General features: G+C 39.9%; 1 protein-coding gene across 5 annotated transcripts in view; it reads left to right on the forward strand.

Annotated features, from left to right (window-relative positions):
* DYRK1A (dual specificity tyrosine phosphorylation regulated kinase 1A) overlaps positions 1-13,950 on the forward strand; it is a 151,209-nt gene that overhangs the window by 107,750 nt on the left and 29,509 nt on the right. For 4 of the 5 annotated variants that reach the window (XM_088835132.1, XM_088835129.1, XM_055416340.2 and 1 more), the window contains 4 exons: positions 4,187-4,306; positions 6,159-6,347; positions 9,510-9,657; positions 13,374-13,660. In XM_088835132.1, coding sequence (XP_088691258.1) covers positions 4,187-4,306; positions 6,159-6,347; positions 9,510-9,657; positions 13,374-13,660 — 744 coding nt within the window. The remainder of the gene's footprint in view (positions 1-4,186; positions 4,307-6,158; positions 6,348-9,509; positions 9,658-13,373; positions 13,661-13,950) is intronic. The other variant, XM_055416356.2, reaches the window with a different exon arrangement.

Raw genomic sequence — 13,950 nt, forward strand, 5'->3', positions numbered from 1 at the left:
ATTGACATGGCGTGGTCTGCTGGTCATGAGATGTGGACTTCAGGTCCTAACTTGTGATCTGGCTGTGGGACTCGAGTCAGGTCACCTGGACCCTTCTTTCTGTTCCTCGAGTGTAAGATTGGGACCTTAGAATAGACTCACCTAAGTAACATCATTATTTGAGGATCCCCTTGTATATAATACAAGGCTTCCCTGGTGGCTCAGAGGTTAAAGCATCTGCCTGCAATGCGGGAGACCTGGGTTCGATCCCTGGGTTGGGTAGATCCTCCGGAGAAGGAAATGGCAACCCGCTCCAGTATTCTTGCCTGGAGAATCCCATGGATGGAGGAGCCTGGGGGGCTACAGTCCACGGGATCATAAAGAGTTGGACACGACTGAGCGACTTCACTTTTACTTTGTATATATTACAGTAAGATTTGATCATAGTTGAACTGACTTTACATTTATAAAATGACACTGCATGTGAATAGTAACAGTCACAGTTAAATACTAAGGTAAACTATGGCAGGATGTAAGAATTTGTTTTATACAGTAAATTGAGAAGTTGTATGTTTAAGAATCGGAGCAGTTGGTCAGAACTGGAAAGTGTTGTGTGTACCAGAAGAAAATTCTCTGGACACCAAAAAAGGAGTAATAGCGTAGTCATCTGTTCACACTGTACTTTCAAGAAACAAAGTACGTTTGGATTCATTTTCCCGCTTGTTCAGAATCAGCCTATCAGGCAGGCATTCTGCTTTTAGTCTGTTTTGCAGCTGAAGGGCCTGAACTCTCGTTGGTGCCTTCTCCAGCACTGTGAGCAGTCCTGGGTCCAGGCCAGGCTCGCTGCTGCTTACATACAGTGCTCTTTCAGTTCTAACACTTGGCATCTACAGAGGGCTAGGGAAAACATCCAGTCTTTTAAAGTTATTGTTTGTTTATATGATTGTAGTCGGTAATTTAGTTAGCAAAGTACCTATTTTTAGATACAACCGACATCTTGAGGGTTATTTTCCAGTAAGAGATAAGTTACTTAGCATTTCCATTTTAAGCTGTAAAATGTTTTTGAAGATTCATATGATGTAAAAAAGACCATCTTTTAAGTAATAATATTCAGCCAGATACTTCTGCCAAACTCCAGAAATCCCGGAACCTAAAAGGCAGTCAGATTAAAAGCTTATTTAGTAACTGAAGTGTAAAGGCACTGACGGCGTGGTCTGCCGGGCATCAGACATGGACTTTCAGATCTTGTCATGAGCTGCTTGAGGGACTTGAGTCAGGTCACCTGGAACCTTCTCGGTTCCTTGAATGTAAGTAAGACTGGGACCTTAGACTGGACCCACCAGAGTACTTTCTAGCTCTAAGGTTTTCTAATTCTGTTACTTGATTTCCATTGTTTCTTACTAATCATCCTATTGGTGCTTTTTAAATAAGATTTATTGTACAAGTAAGTTGAAAGGAACTAGCTTAACATTTTGTTTCTGGTAGTTAGTCTTTCTTGTGTGAGTTTATTTCATATGTGTTTAACCACAGTTTTAATCAAAAGATAAATGTAGTAAAAGTAAGTGTAGGCAAGTGTGATTGATGTTCAGAATGCTGTCTCTGGGCTGTTAGAGTTTTCAGAGTACCTTTCACAGTTCTTACACTGCGTATTCTGGATATGTCTTCCACATGCTATTCAGGTTTATTAGTAGCTCTCAAAATAGCAAAAAAGGCAGGACATAGTGTTTCTCATTCTCCACTACATGTGAAAATACGAGGGAAACATAAATAGATGGAATAGGTATTATTAAACTAGAAATCAGTTTTAAATGAAGTCCTGGCACTTAACACTATGGACTCTTCTCAAGAAAGAAGATTGTTTTAGCTCTTGTAACTTAACCTCGCAGGAGGTGTGAACTCCTGCTTTGTGTGTGTATGTGACAGAGAGTGATCTGTGTCTTCACACAGATAGGAACGTTGGGATGAGGCTTCTTTTGGCCTCCAGAGCCAGAGGGCTGCGGCCCCGGGAGGGGAGCTCACGGCTTCCTCTTCAGCGAGGACACTGGGCAGTATGGAGGCTGGGGACTCCTGGCTCTTCCGGACACCGCGGGCTTTTGCCCAGTGGTGGAAGGGAGGAAGGGAGCTGGCCACATCACCTTCTCCTGACCTTGTGACTGTGAGAAGGTGGAAGCGGATAAAGCATCAGATGCTTTGAGTCTTAGTATAGATTTATAACTGAGTGTGTATTTGGACAAGTTATTTTCTAATTCTGGATTGGTGCTTATTGTACCACAGCAGTGAAAAACAGAAGATAGAGTTACTTAACATGAAATTACAATGAAAGCTAGTGAACAAAGAGTAGTTTGTAGAAATGAATTTGTTTTTTCAAAATTCATGTAGAAATGAATTTTGAGGGCCTGCTCTGTACAAGGTACCATCTCAAGCACTGAAATGCAGTCTTATCTAAAGGCCAGTTTTTTGTGGGTGGAATTCATCTGGTTTATACATACAGATGCCCCTGAAATAGGAATTTCTGTGGCCAGAGTACATAAAAGTAAGGTATTTAGAATTAGCTAATTGGTGTGGCCTTGTTGGCAGTTCGGCTAGTTGTGGAAGAGGAGACATGACAAGCCCACAGCACACACTCACATACTGAGTGCAGAAAACTTCAGGGTTTGAGTGTAGATGCAGAGGAAGCTAATGTTAATAAGAGAAACTATGGAGGCGGGACAGTTCTGGTGTCTTCAGTGTTGTTCCCAGGTTGTAATGCTCATATTTGGCTCAAATAAAATTTCCACTTCTTTCATAGAATAAAAAGAGAGGAAGTACAGCTAGGTAAGCAGTACAGTCACGCCATCTCTTCATGCCTCAGGGATGGGGTTCTTTCCTGTTCTGTCCTGACAACCCTCTTCTCTTCGGTTTGCTTATTGTGGGTTCGTTTTCCCAAGACTGCAGACATTTCTCTGAGGCCTTTGTGTGATGTCTTGTGTCTCTCTGCCCCTCAGGTTGACTGGAGTACCTTTGAAAGAGGCTGTCCCAGGGGCTCGGTAGTTTTGCTAGTATGTCTGTTACGAGGGCTGGACAGCAGCACAAGGGTGACTGAGGGCAACTTGATGTCTGTAATTGCCTTGAAGGATCTGTTGGTCGCGGAAGAGCTTCTGGGAAGCCCTTTGCTGAAGCTTGAGACAAGGTGGAGGAGTCGGGGGAGCACACCCTCCAGGGCCATTGGTGTGCCAGTTGCAGTATTTCTGGGTGTGTTGTGTTTGTGTTTGGAGGACTGTTGTGTTTCCTGTTCCATCCCCCATCTAGCAGGAAGCTCACAGTTGAACCCTGACTGCTTATTGTATGATGAAAGAGACGTGGGTTAGCTTTGGGTTGGGAGTGTGGTTGAAATGAGTTTTTAAAAAGAAAGTTTCATTAGCTTTAAGGTGTTCTCTGGAACTTATTTGTGGTCAGCTGCTGGTGTAATCATAGATGGGAATGTTGGTATTATGGATTCTCTTGTTTATTCATCACATATTTATTAAATGTCTACTGTGTTTCAGACAGTATGTCTCCTCCTGTCATAGGCAGAGGGAATACAGCATTGGACACTATATCTGCCCCATATGGCGTTTTCCCAGTAGTGGAAGGAGGATAAAAAACTAAAACCAGTACCCAGTAAACGTATACCAGGATGTTAGGTGGTGGCAGGTGCCGAGCAGGGTGGGCAGAGGGAGTGTGGAGGGGGGAGGTGGATGTGTTAAGGCGGAGGGTGGGTCTCCTCGGTCAGCTTGAAGACACGAGAGCAGATTTCAGCTGTGCTCCCGGCAGGCGCTACGCAGAGCGTGGGGTCTGTTTGCCTGTTGTGAACCAGGTCAGGCTGGAGGAACCACTCAGAAGAAATTTTTCCTTAGGCTGATTGTACAGTGGAGAAGCACAGTGGAGAAGCCCTGTTGGGCAGCCTCCTGCGTGTCTCCTGGACCAGGGGGATGTCTGTAACCCTCTCGTTTAATTTGGGGAACAAAGTTGAAGGCTTCGCAGCTGGGCATATTGTTTGCTGATTTCGTTTATTTGCTCCAGTGGTTGTCTTCATTGGATTCCGGTTGAAAGAGAAGACCAAGAGAGAATGTTTCATATTCTAATGTGGATGTCTGTTTTGTTTTAAATACGTATGCACAGGTTGCAGAAGAGGGAGTTCATACCAGTACAGTATAGTTAAAGTGCTAGTCTTCTCTGTCTATTTAAGGTGATGCCTGATATTGTCATGTTACAGAGGCGGATGCCCCAAACCTTCCGTGATCCAGCTACTGCTCCCCTGAGAAAACTTTCTGTTGACTTGATCAAAACATATAAGCATATTAATGAGGTAAGAACTGTTGATTTGTTATAACGACATCTATCTCGCCATAGAGTGGAGGAAACAAGTTATTTTGTAGTGTGTTTAAACATACTAAAGTTGCTTTTAATTCCCAAGGATTGTCATGTTGATGATTATTATGAGGACTGGTAAGTTAGCGGTTTATAGAGAAAAGCATCATAATTATGTAAAAGGAAGATGCTATATAAATAAGAACTGTAAAAAGATAATGGTGAATACCTTCCCTTCTTTTTCAAAGTTATATTTAATACATGCTGAGTTATCATTTCTATAATACCCCTTCTCCAGAACTGTTACAGAAGTTTGCTTAAATTTTTATTTATCTGTCTCTGCTTTTGCCAGAGATGTTGGGAAGCTCTGACATGTGTTAATGCTCAGTTCACAGGCGTTTGGCCTAGTTTATCTGATAGCATCTATATTTGTGTGGTTTACAGTTTTCTCTTTAATGTGTGTCTTTTTCATCTGTGTCCTTTCACTGGAAGATCCTGAAAGCGTTTTTGGTGGGATCAAGTCGGATAAAAAACACAGCACTGTGAATTACTCATCTTCCAACGTGACTCTTCACTTTCAGAAATTATTTTTCTGGTGTTTTAGCCCTTTGGCTTGGTTGTTATTTGCTCCTAACATCAACTCTAGCTGTGTAATGAATTATTAAATGAGCTTTTCTGGAGACGGGTGGTCACGACTGTGCTCTCTTTCCTCTTCCGATGGGGCCCTACGTGCTTCCACATTAAAGACTTATCTTCTACCAGCTTGAGAGCCATTTAAAAAGATGTTCTTATGTGTGTATAAATTTCTTAGCAGTTTGGTGCTGTTTAACGCCAGTATTATTGTGACAATGTGGCAAGATAAAATTGAAGTGAACTCAATGAGGAACGTTTCTAAGTTGGACTTTGTTTACAATTTATATGTTCTAAAAGGGGTTTCAAACTAGTTTTTGGCCATCTGAAAATAATATGATAAACTATTACTGTTAAGTAGCTTTACTGAAGCTTATTTTTAACTGTGTACCATGTAAACTACTTTTTCTGATGTTGCGTTATGCAGTGTAATTTATCATTTCCTCAAAGGTAGTTACCAATTACTTGAATTATTGCCTCATTAATTTCCAACTACTAGAACTATTTCCTAGTCCACCTGTTATTTTTTACTAGTCTTAGAAACTGTTTTATAAGAAAAATAGATACAAGGAAAATAACTCAGTCTGTGATTAACCACACCTTCTATTTCCTTTAGTGTGGGGGGAAGGGGCCTGACTGGTTTTTGTTAATTTGTTGTCATAAGCTTAAAGCCGGGCCTGTCTCAGAGGCCCTTCCTATACTAGTAAAATATCAGTTCATATACATTTCAACTGTCATTTCTGAAAACTTTTGCTTTAGGATCAAATATAAAATTGGGATTGACTAGAAGGGGGGCGCATTTGTTAGCATTTGTTGTTTATATCAGCATATACGTTCTCCCAAAGTCCCTTATACACTCTTAAGATCTATAATATACCTTAGTTTAAAAAATAAATGTAAATCAGGTCCTATTGCTTTTCTTGAATGGGAGATTCTGGCCTTCTCATTTAATATCTCCTATTTATAAAACGTATGAACAGTATAATTCTGAAGTGAATTTTTCTATAGATGCTTTTCATTTGATGTATATTAGTGTTATTCTGTAATTCAAATAGCAACTATGGAAATTTCTTTTTTTTGTTATATAGAATAAAAATTCCATCACTTTCTTGCTGATAGCAAATTTCTCTCATATGTACTCTTGATGTATATGTATATATGGTGCCACCCCTCCTCATGATTTGTAATCACACAGTTAACACTAGATTTTCCCATTTCAGGTTTACTATGCAAAAAAGAAACGAAGACACCAACAGGGCCAGGGAGACGATTCTAGTCATAAGAAGGAGCGGAAGGTTTACAATGATGGTTATGATGATGATAACTATGATTATATTGTAAAAAACGGAGAAAAGTGGATGGATCGTTACGAAATTGACTCCTTAATAGGCAAAGGTTCCTTTGGACAGGTAATCTAACAAGTTGCTGAATTTTATAAATGAGAACTTCTCAGTGAGTCATATTATTATAGCCTTTTCTCAGTAGTACACTTCTAATATTTGTAAGTAGATATAAAGAACGGATATGTCAGTATTTGGGTTGTTATAGTTCCCTCAAGTTAGTAAAACTATTATCAGCTGCATCGGCTGTAAAAACTCCATTAGACTTTTTTTTGTTTGTTTCACAAAGTTACTATAGCTACCAAGTAGTTATTTTACCAAGTGATTGATTTGAATCACTAACAGATAGTATTTGCCTCTTTCATTGGGCTTTTAGTCTCTGGATGGTTCTTCATGATGTGTGCTGGAGATAATTACCTTCCTGCCTAATATTCCTCCTCAAAAGTGGGGAGCAAATGACTCTTGTCAGCTGCCTCAGCAGGTGTCCTCTCTCTTTGGAGCCTTGGATGCCCAGGGCGGGCCCCAAGCTTGTCCTCAGCTCCTCCTCCAGCGCTGTCAGGCCTCTCTGAGTGGACAGAAGGTCCCCTGTGACGTCCTCACGGCGTCAGCATTGCTAGTGCTGTGGTGGGCGGCACCCTTCAGGCAGCTTCCGCCCGGAAGAGCGAGGGAGGCACTCCACTGCCTGGTGCTCCTCTTCCTTCCTGGCCTCTTCTCTCCCCCTGTGGCTCTCGTCTCTTACTCGCCTGGGATGAAGCCCACCTTAACTGTGTCAGCCTCCTGCTTCACCTGTACCCAGACTCAGAGCTGCCAGGCCTTCCCCCTTGCCCTGTTTAAAGCTTTTCTCTGGCTGTGAGGCTCCCAGCTGTTTCCACCTGTAAGTCTCTATCTTATCTCATCCCATGTCATCAAATCACAGAGCTGTTTTGTTTGAGGTGTGATTTACTGTTATTTCCAGTCTCCTTTGCCTTGTAGCTTTTGTGCAGTGAGTCAGTTATTAATTTGCAATCCAAATAATTCTTGTGGCTTTTCTGGTGATTTTTTGGGTTTTGGAGATTTTTTTTTTTTAAATATGGAACCTGTATACTCTTACTTATCTGTTCCTGCCCTGCAGGAAAGCAAAAATATGCCTCTTTTCAACCAGTGAGGAAAAATTCAGCATGTGTTAGTCTAATTATGCTTAGGGCAAAACAGCCACAGCTCTGGGCCCAGACAGATAGCTTAAACCTATAGGGAAATATGAATGAAGTTCTTAGAAGACATCTGTAATTCTGGTGTGGCTCCGCCAGGCCTGGTGTTGTGTGTCTAACATGTCTGTCCCTTTCCATGATTCCAGAGACTTTCTGTAATTATACGTAATTTGAAGCCTTTCCCCTTGATGAGTAACCTCTTCTTCTCCTGAGTCAGGATTCTCAGTGTCTGGGGGAGTCCCTCTTTATGAAAGTATTGCGACCCCATGGACTGTAGCCCACCAGGCTCCTCTGTCCATGGGATTCTCCAGGCATAAATACTGGAGTGGGTAGCCATTCCCTTCTCCAGAGGATCTTCCCGACCCAGGGATTAAACCTGGGTCTCCTGCATTGGCCAGTGGATTCTTTACCATCTGAGCCACCAGGGATGCCCTTACTTTCACTTTTCACATTGTGGCAGAAGCAACTTCTGCTCTCTGTACCCAAGCCATTTAAGGAAAGGCATTTCCAAGGCCTGCCTTTTAAGTAAGGCTGTGAACACCCTAGGTAGAGTGATTGTCAACCGCACCTTCAGAATTGCCCCAGTGTTTAGTCAGTTCCTCTCTGCAGGACGCTGCTCTGACTTCTGTGGTGTATGCCGTGAAAACTGGCTGTGCTGCCGTTCTCAGCTCAGTTTCCCTCCAGTACTCAGTCTTTGAGCTCACCGTGGTCTTCCCCCTCCCCCTTACTTTAATTTTCTCGTACTCTTGCTTCCTAAGAGCAAATGAGCATAGCAAACCTGTGACGACACAGCCTTCTTTGACATCCAAACCAGTTTACCAGATCAGACTGATTGATACCTTTCTCCTAGACTGGAATATGTTCGGGGTCAGGACATGTCGCTTGCCATATTGTCTGGGTCAGACTAAATTCTCTGCCAGATCCTCATCAAAGAAGTGGCTCCTACGTTTCTTAAGGCAGTGGTCGTCAGTCCTGGTTGCACGTTGAAGTCTCAGGGCGCTTCGGGGGTCAAGTGGGTGGAGGAGGGGAGGGAGGACAGTGTCTGGTCTCCAAACAATTAAACCAGACTCTGTGACTGGATTCTGATCATTGGTATTTTTGAAAACAGTCTACTGAATGTGTCATTCGGGGTTGGAAACATTGCTTTAGCACTGAGCCGGTTAACTATTTGCTAAGTCAGTGAATAGTTGGGCCCCCGTTAGTGGCCTTTGTCCTGGAGACTGTTAGGATCCGGGCAGTGATCTGCAGCTCCTGGGACAGTCTACACGGCCAGTGAAACAGAAGAATATCAGGACCCGCTCAGTCAGAGGTTTCCATGGGTCTCTCTGATTTAAAAGACACATAAGAAATTTATGTGTAAATTTGTAGGAGTGTGAAATTTGTTTTAAATGAGTAAACTTTGAAACTAGAGGTGTGCATAGTGATTTGCACATGACTGTTCCGCTTCCTTAGCATTGATTCTCATTTTAAAACTCAAAATCCCCTAATTACGGCATTTTAAACTTATTTCCTGGTAATTTATCACTTTTTTTAAGCATAAACTAATTCTTCTGGTATGTGTCTAACTTTTTATCTATGAGAATATAATTTAAATTTAGAAAGTTATCTACATTTTTCAGATAACTTAAAACCTTTTAGATATCTAACACATATGCTTGGAATTTAAGCCAGCTTTTTTTCTTTTTCTTTTTTTTTAATTAAAAGAATAGAATTGTTTTAACAATGCTATTTAGTGAGAAGTTAAAAAAAAAAACAAAGTACGTGTCAAGATTCATAATTTACTTCTGAAGGAGGAAAATAGTCTAATTTCAAGAAAGTTGTCTGTTTTGTGGATGTTTAAAAATACTGTCAGGATGTGAAAGAAACCCATTTGAAAAATTGATTTACGATAACAAAGTAGTAAACAGATGCTACTGAATGGAAATGAGTAGGATCTCTCTTAGTCAGGAAGGTCAGAGAAAGAGATAAGTGTACAATTAAGGTGAACTGTAAGCTGTTATTAAATTGTTCATTAATGAAATATATTATTTTTTTTCTTTTTTAGGTTGTAAAGGCATATGATCGTGTGGAACAGGAATGGGTTGCCATTAAAATAATAAAGAACAAGAAGGCTTTTCTGAATCAAGCCCAGATAGAAGTGCGACTTCTTGAGCTCATGAACAAACATGACACTGAAATGAAATACTACATAGGTAAACAGGCAGACAAGGCTCAGTGTGCCCCGACTCAGACCGCCAGTCTGAGCCAGTGATCATTCTTGCATGAAAAATGTTAATTTCATCTTAAAGTGATGAATAAACAGTTCAGTTATTTCTGTTGGGAGGGCATCAATTTATATATGTTACTTAATCTACCAGTAACTTTTTAAGTTTGTGGGAATGTGCATTCCAGGTGTATGTAGTATGAAAACAAACGCGAGTCGCGCCTTTTGTTTTTCAACTTGCAGGCATCCTTTGTTTGCTTTAATGATGCTTGTTTATCTAGAGAGTTCTCTTTCTGTTAACTTTAATCATTCTAGTACAGCTCAGAAATTAGAAGTGAGTGATTATGTTGTTAATGGTTATAGAACCATTTTTGGAATGTCTGAACCAAGGTGTCAGGCTCTTCTTGAGAAATAGTAGCCCACATTTCTTGAACTCCTGCTGTGTTCCTTATGCTTTTCTTCCATTGTGTGTAGCCATAGCAGTCCTGTACAGAAGGTATTAATAGTAGAATCCATATATTACAGGTTGTTTATACAAAGAGTAGCATTCCCAAGGTTCCAGGGTTCTTGGAGTGAGAATCTTAATCTGCTTTGATCTAACTCCAGGGCTTGTTTGTTTCCGTATCCTGGGGTGTTTCTTTTGAGTGCAGAAAGAGGAGACAGAAGAATTTTGAAACTAGTCAAGTCTAGGGCCAATTGATAGAAGGGCAAAACATCTTCTAATTATACATTCTTTAATACTGTTCTTAATCAAATCAAGACCATTGATTGTCAGACACCACTACTTATGTGCCACTAACAGTCAGATTGCTGCCAACTGTGACAACAAGCTGCTGTTGATTCTACGGTAGAGGCTTTTGTTATTCAGGCACGCTCAGTCGCTCAGTCCTGTCTGGCTCTGTGGCCTCATGGACCGCAGCACACCAGGCTCCTCTGTCCTCCACTGTCTTGCAGAGTTTGCTCAGTGTCATGTCCTTTGAGTTGGTCATTTTCTGCCTCCTCCTTTTCCTCTTACCTTCAGTCTTTCCCAGCATTTTGGTGTTTTCCAGTAAGTCAGCCCTTCGTATCAGTTGGCCAAAGCATTTTAACTTCAGCAATAGTCCTTTCAATGAATAGAGACTTTTGATTAATTACAGACTTAAAAAAAAATAGATGTGTATTAGCAACTCACGTCAGAAATGTTAGCTTTACCTGATAAGCACGAGGTTAAGTTTTATTAGCAAACTCTTATTTAAGAAATGAAGAGAGAGCATTATGTTTCTTTAGTCCTCCCAAAATAATAGAAACAAAAAATTGATGTTTAAAGGTGTATGGTTCAGATAGATTTCATTTATGGAACACCCTTCACTCCCCATTGATATAATAAAATGAGCTTATACTATTTTTTTCTTTCTTCTTGTCTTTGTAGATATCTGACATAATCCGTAGTAATTTGTGTTTAAAATCCTTTCTTTCCACATCCACTGCATGTTTGTTGTTCACTATCAATGAATTTAGTGTAAGGTGGGCACTTTTCTGTTCAAGGGGCTTAGGAGGCTAGGAAGGACATTCTAAGGATGCTTGATTTACAGTCTTTGAACATAGCTCCTGTCTTCTTCCTCACTCTTGTGTGTTTTATTTTGAAGTTTTGCTTAAGTAGTAGAGAAAATGTTGATAGCGTCACTATAATGTATTTCTGCTTTATTGAAAGAAAACACAAAATGTTAGCTACTTGGTTAACTTATATTAATTACTATTTTTATTTTTAATAAACTGACTTTAGTGATTGCAGGAGTCATTACAGATACTCTTTTGGATGAGTTTTTGTTTTATTTTTAAGTTCTTATTTAGGAAGATGGTGAACTCACGTACACTGTCTCAAGAAACTGAGGTTCTCTATTGAAAAAAACACAGAGAGCTTTAGACACAGCCCTGTCAGTAGTTAATACATTAAATTTAAGGTGTCTGGGAGTTGTATTGGTAGTTTATGGTGTGAATAACTTTAATTTTGAAATGATTTGATCAATTTACTCTGAGTTTTACAGTCTTAAGGCTTTGAACTTAAAAAATTTTTTTTTTACCACATAGCATAATTTCTTATCTGGGTTATTTGCTACCTGCCATGGTTAAAAAAGCATTCAAAAGTTTAGGTCTAAAAGTCTTGCCAACCTTCCATTTCCCCCAAAGTTCAGTTTAAAAAACTGAACATAAATATTTGTATTTGAGCTTCCTTTGACAATGTCTTTAGTGCTCAGCGCATTTATAGATATTCAGTAAGTAAATGATGAATCAGTGGAATTGAGTGGATTGATCTTCCATCAGAAGAACATTCTGATCATAGCTTCTTAGAGGGATTTTCATAGTCACATTTGAATTCTGACATCAGTTACCTTTTGCATCCCTTTAGTGGCCACTGCTCAATCAGATCAAAACTGGTCCTTGGACCACGTCTCTGGGGTATCTTATGTCACATGGAGCTGTGTTCTTCATTTTAAACCTGTGAACTCAGTAATTAAGAGCAGATATGAGACATTATCTCTTGCTGAGCATTGAGTTGTACTGTGGACTCCTATAGAGCTGTGGTAGTAGTTGTATTGTGTTATCCCGACTTGCAGTCATTTGTGTCAGGAATGATCTAAAAACAAGAATGGTGAGCTTTCAGGGAGGCAGTTCAGGTCTATCACCCGGACAGCACAGTGTATCCCTGTTCTCGGGGACCAGATACTGAGTAATGCCATAGTTATTCCGGATGGATCTGTAGAGAAACCTCTGTTTAAGTTATACTCAAAGGCTGAAATGGAGGTAGCCTTGACAGATGTGGTTTTATGTCATTTCAGTTGAGTGACAGCTGCTCAGTTTGGTATATGTGAGAGCTGTCCTGCTGAAGGGCAGTGACTTCCTCTGGTGTGCAGTTAGTGTTAATACTTAAGAGCACAACTTTTCAAAACAGTTTATTGACTATTAAGCCTTTTAAGAAGGTCAGTAGTGATACCAAGTAATGTATTCTATACTCCTTGCCCATTCGTAGGCCTACTCATAATGTATTGTGATGGAGCTTTATTTTGAAATTTCCCCAAAGCTTCAATCTTGGATAAGAATTATATGTACCAGTTTGATGAACATAATCAAATACATTGATTATGAACTCTTAGTACCTTACAACATGATTTCAAAGCCTTTGCTGTGTTTGCCTAAAAGAAAAAAAAGTCTTCCTTTGACAGTTGTTTTAGAAAATTATTGGTGAAATCTAAGGCTTGGCAGAGCAGATTGTGTATATATATCAAAGCCTTCCCAGAGAGGGCTGCCACATACAGCATTGTCACAGGCTCGACATCCCAGTGGGTGGAGCTTAGATGAAATCATGAGGTGTAGGGGTCTCAGGAAGTCAAAAGTGTTTTCTCTTCCATGTGAGGATAACATTACTATTCAGTGTACTGTGCATAAGTTTACTGCTTATGTTTTCAGACCTGACTTAGGCATTCTGCTGCGACTTCTTAGATTACATTGCTTATTGGTGGATTCAGCAGGTGACCAGTTTCAATATTCTTAACTGCTGAAAGAATGTGCTGCTTACTGCAGAATGCTAATCTCCCAATTTTAATTTGTTAAACTCTGCATTTGACATTGACATTTTATAGAGTGTTGTAGAATTCACGTATGTGTTATTCTCTCTCTCTCTCTTTTTTTTTTTTTTGGTATGTAACGAAACTTTTTTTTCTCTTTCAGTGCATTTAAAACGCCACTTTATGTTTCGAAACCATCTCTGTTTAGTTTTTGAAATGCTGTCCTACAACCTCTACGACTTGTTGAGGAACACCAATTTTCGAGGTGTCTCCTTGAACCTAACACGAAAGTTTGCACAACAGATGTGCACTGCACTGCTTTTCCTGGCGACTCCAGAACTTAGTATCATTCACTGTGACCTAAAACCTGAGAATATCCTTCTTTGTAACCCTAAACGCAGTGCAATCAAGATTGTTGACTTTGGCAGTTCTTGTCAGTTGGGGCAGAGGGTAAGTATATTTCAGAACTTGTGATTTAAAGTTAGAATTAGGTAAAACAGTGTAAGTAGATATTGAAATCTTACTAATCTGTATACAATTTGAAGATAATTACAGGGTTGTTATCTTTAAAATCTTGAATCACCTGTGTTGATACCTGTTTTGGGAAATCCTTTTTTAAATGCAAACATTGATAGTAATACTTTGAATTAGAAGGTATTTGTTTTTCAGAGTTTATGTTAAATTATGTGTGTGCTAAAAGACAGAAAAATAGGATGGATATAAATTATGACATGTGTCCA

The sequence above is a fragment of the Moschus berezovskii genome, chromosome 1, assembly GCF_049115385.1.
Source record: "Moschus berezovskii isolate FMDL1 chromosome 1, NW_MosBer_1.0, whole genome shotgun sequence".
NCBI lineage: Eukaryota > Metazoa > Chordata > Mammalia > Artiodactyla > Moschidae > Moschus > Moschus berezovskii.